The sequence below is a fragment of the Pyxicephalus adspersus genome, chromosome Z (assembly GCF_032062135.1).
Source record: "Pyxicephalus adspersus chromosome Z, UCB_Pads_2.0, whole genome shotgun sequence".
Taxonomy (NCBI): domain Eukaryota; kingdom Metazoa; phylum Chordata; class Amphibia; order Anura; family Pyxicephalidae; genus Pyxicephalus; species Pyxicephalus adspersus.
Genome location: NC_092871.1, coordinates 44,838,992 through 44,844,180, shown reverse-complemented (window position 1 = coordinate 44,844,180; position 5,189 = coordinate 44,838,992). Strand labels below are relative to the sequence as shown.

The 5,189-nt window shown below is 44.5% G+C and overlaps 1 protein-coding gene across 2 annotated transcripts in view; it reads left to right on the top strand.

The window, feature by feature from the left end:
• The first annotated feature begins 2,465 nt into the window (after nt 1-2,465).
• Nucleotides 2,466-5,189, top strand: part of GARNL3 (GTPase activating Rap/RanGAP domain like 3) — a 140,321-nt gene continuing 137,597 nt past the window's right edge. For both annotated transcript variants that reach the window (XM_072431882.1, XM_072431880.1), the window contains exon 1: nt 2,466-2,718. In XM_072431882.1, the coding sequence (XP_072287983.1) occupies nt 2,618-2,718 (101 nt within the window). In that variant the 5' untranslated portion in view covers nt 2,466-2,617. The remainder of the gene's footprint in view (nt 2,719-5,189) is intronic.

The following is a 5,189-nucleotide window of genomic DNA, read 5'->3' as shown; positions in this document are numbered from 1 at the left end:
TACAGACGGTACAGTGTATGATACAGGGGGCAGAGCCTATGGTGAAGAGGGCAGAGAGTATGGTACAGAGGGCAGAGCCTATGGTGCAGAGGGCAGAGTGTTTGGTACAGAGGGCAGAGTATATGGTACAGGGGGCAGAGTGTATGGTGCAGAGGGCAGAGTGTGTGTGCAGAGGGCAGAGTATAGGGTACAGGGGGCAGAGTGTATGGTACAGAGGGCAGAGTATATTGTACAGGGGGCAGAGTGTATGGTACAGAGGGCAGCGTGTATGGTACAGAGGGCAGAGTATATTGTACAGGGGGCAGAGTGTATGTTACAGAGGGCAGAGTATATGGTACAGAGGTCAGAGTGTATGGTACAGAGGGCAGAGTGTTTGGTACAGAGGGCAGAGTATATGGAACAGGGGGCAGAGTGTATGGTACAGAGGGCAGAGTATATTGTACAGGGGGCAGAGTGTTTGGTACAGAGGGCAGCTAGTTTGGTACAGAGGGCAGAGTATATTGTACAGGGGGCAGCGTGTATGGTGCAGAGGGAAGAGTGTATAGTGCAGAGGGCAGAGTGTATGGTGCAGAGGCCAAAGTATATGGTACAGGGGGCAGAGTGTATGGTAAAGAGGGTGAGGTGTATGGTACAGAGGGCAGAGTGTATGGTCCAGAAAGCAGAGTGTATGGTAAAGAGGGTAGAGTGTATGGTGCAGAGGGAAGAGTGTATGGTACAGAGGGCAGAGTGTATGGTACAGAGGGCAGAGTGTATGGTACAGGGGGCAGAGTGTATGGTACAGAGGGCAGAGTATATTGTACAGGGGGCAGATTGTATGGTGCAGAGGGCAGAGTGTATGATACAGGGGCCAGAGTGTATGATACAGAGGGTGGAGTGTATGGCGCAGAGGGCAGAGTGTATGGCACAGAGGGCAGAGTGTATGGTACATAGGGCAGAGTGTATGGTTCAGGGGGCAGAATGTATGGTGCAGAGGGCAGAGTGTATGCTGCAGGGGGCAGAGTGTATGGTACAGAGAGTAGAGTGTATGATACAGGGGGCAAAGTGTATGGTACAGAGAGTAGAGTGTATGGTGCAGAGGGCAGAGTGTATGGTGCTGAAGGCAGAGTGTATGGTACAGAGGGTACAATGTATGATACAGGGGGCAGAGCCTATGGTGAAGAGGTCAGAGTGTATGGTACAGAGGGCAGAGTGTTTGGTACAGAGGGCAGAGTATATGGTACAGGGGGCAGAGTGTATGGTACAGAGGGCAGAGTATATGGTACAGGGGGCAGAGTGTATGGTACAGAGGGCAGAGTATATTGTACAGGGGACAGAGTGTTTGGTACAGAGGGCAGCTAGTATGGTACAGAGGGTAGAGTGTATGGTACAGGGGACAGAGTGTATGGTGCATAGGGCAGAGTGTATGGTACAGAGAGTAGAGTGTATGGTACAGGGGACCGAGTGTATGGTGCAGAGGGCAGAGCGTATGGTACAGAGGGTAGAGTGTATGGTACAGGGGGTAGAGTGTATGATAAAGGGGACAGAGTGTATGGTGCAGAAAGTAAAGTGTATGGTGCAGAGGGCAGGGTGTAGGGTACAGAGAGGTGAGTGTATGTTACAGGGGCAGAGCCTATGGTGCAGAGGGCAGAGTGTATGGTACAGAGGGTAGAGTGTATGATACAGGGGGCAGAGTGTATGGTGAAGAGGGCAGAGTGTATGGTACAAAGGGTAGAGCGTATGATACAGGGGCCAGAGTGTTTGGTGCAGAGGGTAGAGTGTATGATACAGGGGGCAGAGTGTATGGTGGAGAGGGCAGAGTGTATGGTACAAAGAGAAGAGTGTATGGTACAATGGGCAGAGTGTATGGTACAGTGGGTAGAGTGTATGATACAGGGGACAAAGTGTATGGTGCAGAGGGCAGTGTATGATACAGTGGACAGAATGTATGGCGCAGAGGGCAGAGTGTATGATACAGAGGGTGAAGTGTATGATACAAGGTGCAAAGTGTATTGTGCAGAGGGCAGAGTGTATGGTACCGGGACAGAGTGTATGGTGCAGAGAGCAGAGTGTATGGTACAGAGGGAAGAGTATATGGTACAGGGCTCAGAGTATATGGTACAGAGGCAGAGCCTATGGTGCAGTGGGTAGAGTGTATAGTACAGGGGTAGAGTAAAAAGTGGAGAAAGGATGAGAGTGTATGGTGTAGAGTATACAGGCACGGTGAAGTTTACAATGTAAAAGTTGATTGTATGGAACGCGGGGAAGTGTTTGTTATGAGTAATTAGTGCAAGTGTTATGACACATAAGCAAAGTGCATGGTTCAGAGCATACAATGCAGGGAGCAGAATACATGATTGAAGGTGCAGACTACATGGTGCAGAAGGCACAGTAGCCAAGAAGGGAGAGTGGAAATCTGTATTGTGTGTGATTGGGAAGGAGGGGGCACTGCACACATACACACACATTGCCTCCTCCTACTTCTGCAGGACAAGCAGTTGAACTGAACAAGACTTGGAATTGCACAGAATTGATGATGTGAGCTGTCTCTGATCACATCTGAATCCGGCACTTCAGTGATCTGCTACAGGCTAGGACACACCTCTAATCTCAGGGTTTATTCCTTAACCAAGGGCGAGAAATGCATTGTCAGGTGGATAACTACATGGGCAAAGGAAAGCCATCGATCATGAAGAAGAGGGCAGCTCTACTAAGGAAGGGCTGCAGTTTTGAGATACAGAGGTAAGTGACAGCATGTACTACTATTCTATGCCCCTACAAAATATAGATGGCAAAATATCTTCTCTACTGTTTACGTACAGAATATCACTGCAAAATGTCCTATCCCCTGTGTGCCACCAGAACATCACTTGTGAAATGTTTCCTTTACCATATGCCCTGATAATATTATATGCGGAATGTTAATTCTATTGTGTGTCCTCAAAACTTTGATAAATGCTCCCAAAATAATAATGGCAAAATTACCCCTCCAGAGTTTATCTACAGAACTTCACTTTTAAAATTGCCCCTCGACTGTATTCCTTCATGTTATCACCAGCACAACGACCCCTCCACTCTGTGCCCCTGATTATGATCTTCATAATATCCCCTTCGCTGCGTGCCCCCATAACATTACCTGCAGAATGTCCCCTCCACTCTGTGCCACCAGCGCACTTCTTCACTGTGTGTGGCCAAATTATTACCATCATAATGTCTGCTTTACTATGTACCCCCACTAGATGCCCACAGAGTTTCTCCACTGTGTGCCCCCAGCATGCCACCTGCAGTATGTCACCTTGACTTTTTGGATGGCACATATTACAGACTGTGTAGAGGGTCTGGTGGGGGTGTGGAATATGGGGATTTATGATGAAAGGGTTTTTGTTTGGACAGACAGATCAGACAGAGCTGTTTGGAAAAATACCACCCACACAAACTTCCAAAAATTGTCTAAATTTAAAGTCTGCAGCACATCTGTGACATGTTGGGCCACTTGCCAGGATACCCTAGCCCCAGGATCCTGCAGAGACATAGTGTTCTAGTGACTGAAAAGAAGCTGTATTTTCTGACAAAACTGAACAGAAGTTTATTTAGGGGGTCACAGTATAGGTTTATAAAATTCAATTTAGGTGATGACTAGGCCTGGAAATGTGAGATGCAGCATTAGATGGAAGGTGGCAATATAGGTTGTCATTCTCCAAAAGCAGAATCATAAATGGGAGTGTAGATTAAAGTTGCAAGGCATAATTATATTATGATCACTAATTTGGTTTACCAAATGATGTGACTAATGTTATATAATCCACAGGGTAGAGATGACATATTTATATACACAAACATAAAGTGGCATGACATGCTAAAAAAATTTTCTCATCCGATTATATCATTTCTTTAGAAAAAATGATCAAGCAGGGAACACAAATCATCCTTGCTGGGCACGTGTCATGTACCAACTGATGGTCTATGACCGATGGCATCGTTTTGTGCATAGCCATCTGCAAATACAAATAACTAGTAGGTTGTATTCTATACTAATCATAATATTGCTATAACATGTTGCAGGGTCATATTCCTTTAAAATATAGATATTAACATAGACTTATTCAGAAAAGGCATTGTCATTATTCGGTAATGTTACACACACATCTGATTGACAGATTGATGGATCTTAAATCACTACGATGCAGGAAATGCAATATGCTGCCATTGGAATTGACCATTGTGACCAAAGTGGTGCAACTTCCCAGTTCACGAAGCTGACCGTACATGTAAATGCTTCCAATCCTAGAAGTCTAAATTTCAAGGTAATTAATCCAGCTCACAAGAAGAAGCCCCATATTATACAGTTTTAAAATAATAATATTATACAAGTAAGGCCACCACTGGATAAAGTGTATAATTCTGTCTGGGGCCCAATAGATTTATACTGTACCATATGTACCGTATAGGAGAGCTGCCTATGGCACATTTATTTCTCACACATTTTAAATGATTTAGAAAATTTTCACTTTATAACTTAAAGCATATCTAAACCAAGAAACAAAAAAGTACTACATTGGAGCTCCAGTCCCTAGATCAGTTGGCAGCCTTTTCTTTTCTTTTTTTTTTTTTTTAGGTATTTTTTATTGGTTTTTGCCTGGTAATTCTGTCACAGGGTAGCTACGTTCTCTCATCCATCGTATGTATGAAGGAATCCTTCTAGGATGGGCAAACATGTCTAATTTTGTTAATCCCCAATATATGAGAGGATGATGGTATTCAAGGTGTACACAAAAAACACTGTTGTTCCTATCCACTCTGTGATACAAAACGTCAAATCTGGTGTGGGTTTATTCACAGACTGCTCCCTGTTGCACCTACACAGTCTTTGAAAGTGCCACTGTGTGATGCATTTAATGCAGATATTTCCTATTACAGAATGTTTGGTGCTACTGTGGCACTGAAATAAGTGCCAGATTCAATCAAAGCGTTTTACTCTAAATGGAATCACTTAGAGAATATTGAATTGGCCTCCTCCCTCCAGAATTGTGTGTAACAGCATTCTTACACACCGCATTAAAGCTTTTAAACAATCAATGTTACTCTAGAAATGTATCGATGTATGTGATAGTTGTGGTGATGGTGGTGAGGGGTGTACAGTCATCACACAGAGCGCATGAAAAATTGGAATTCTGCCTAGAAGTCATCATTTTAAAATCGTTCTCATGAGGATT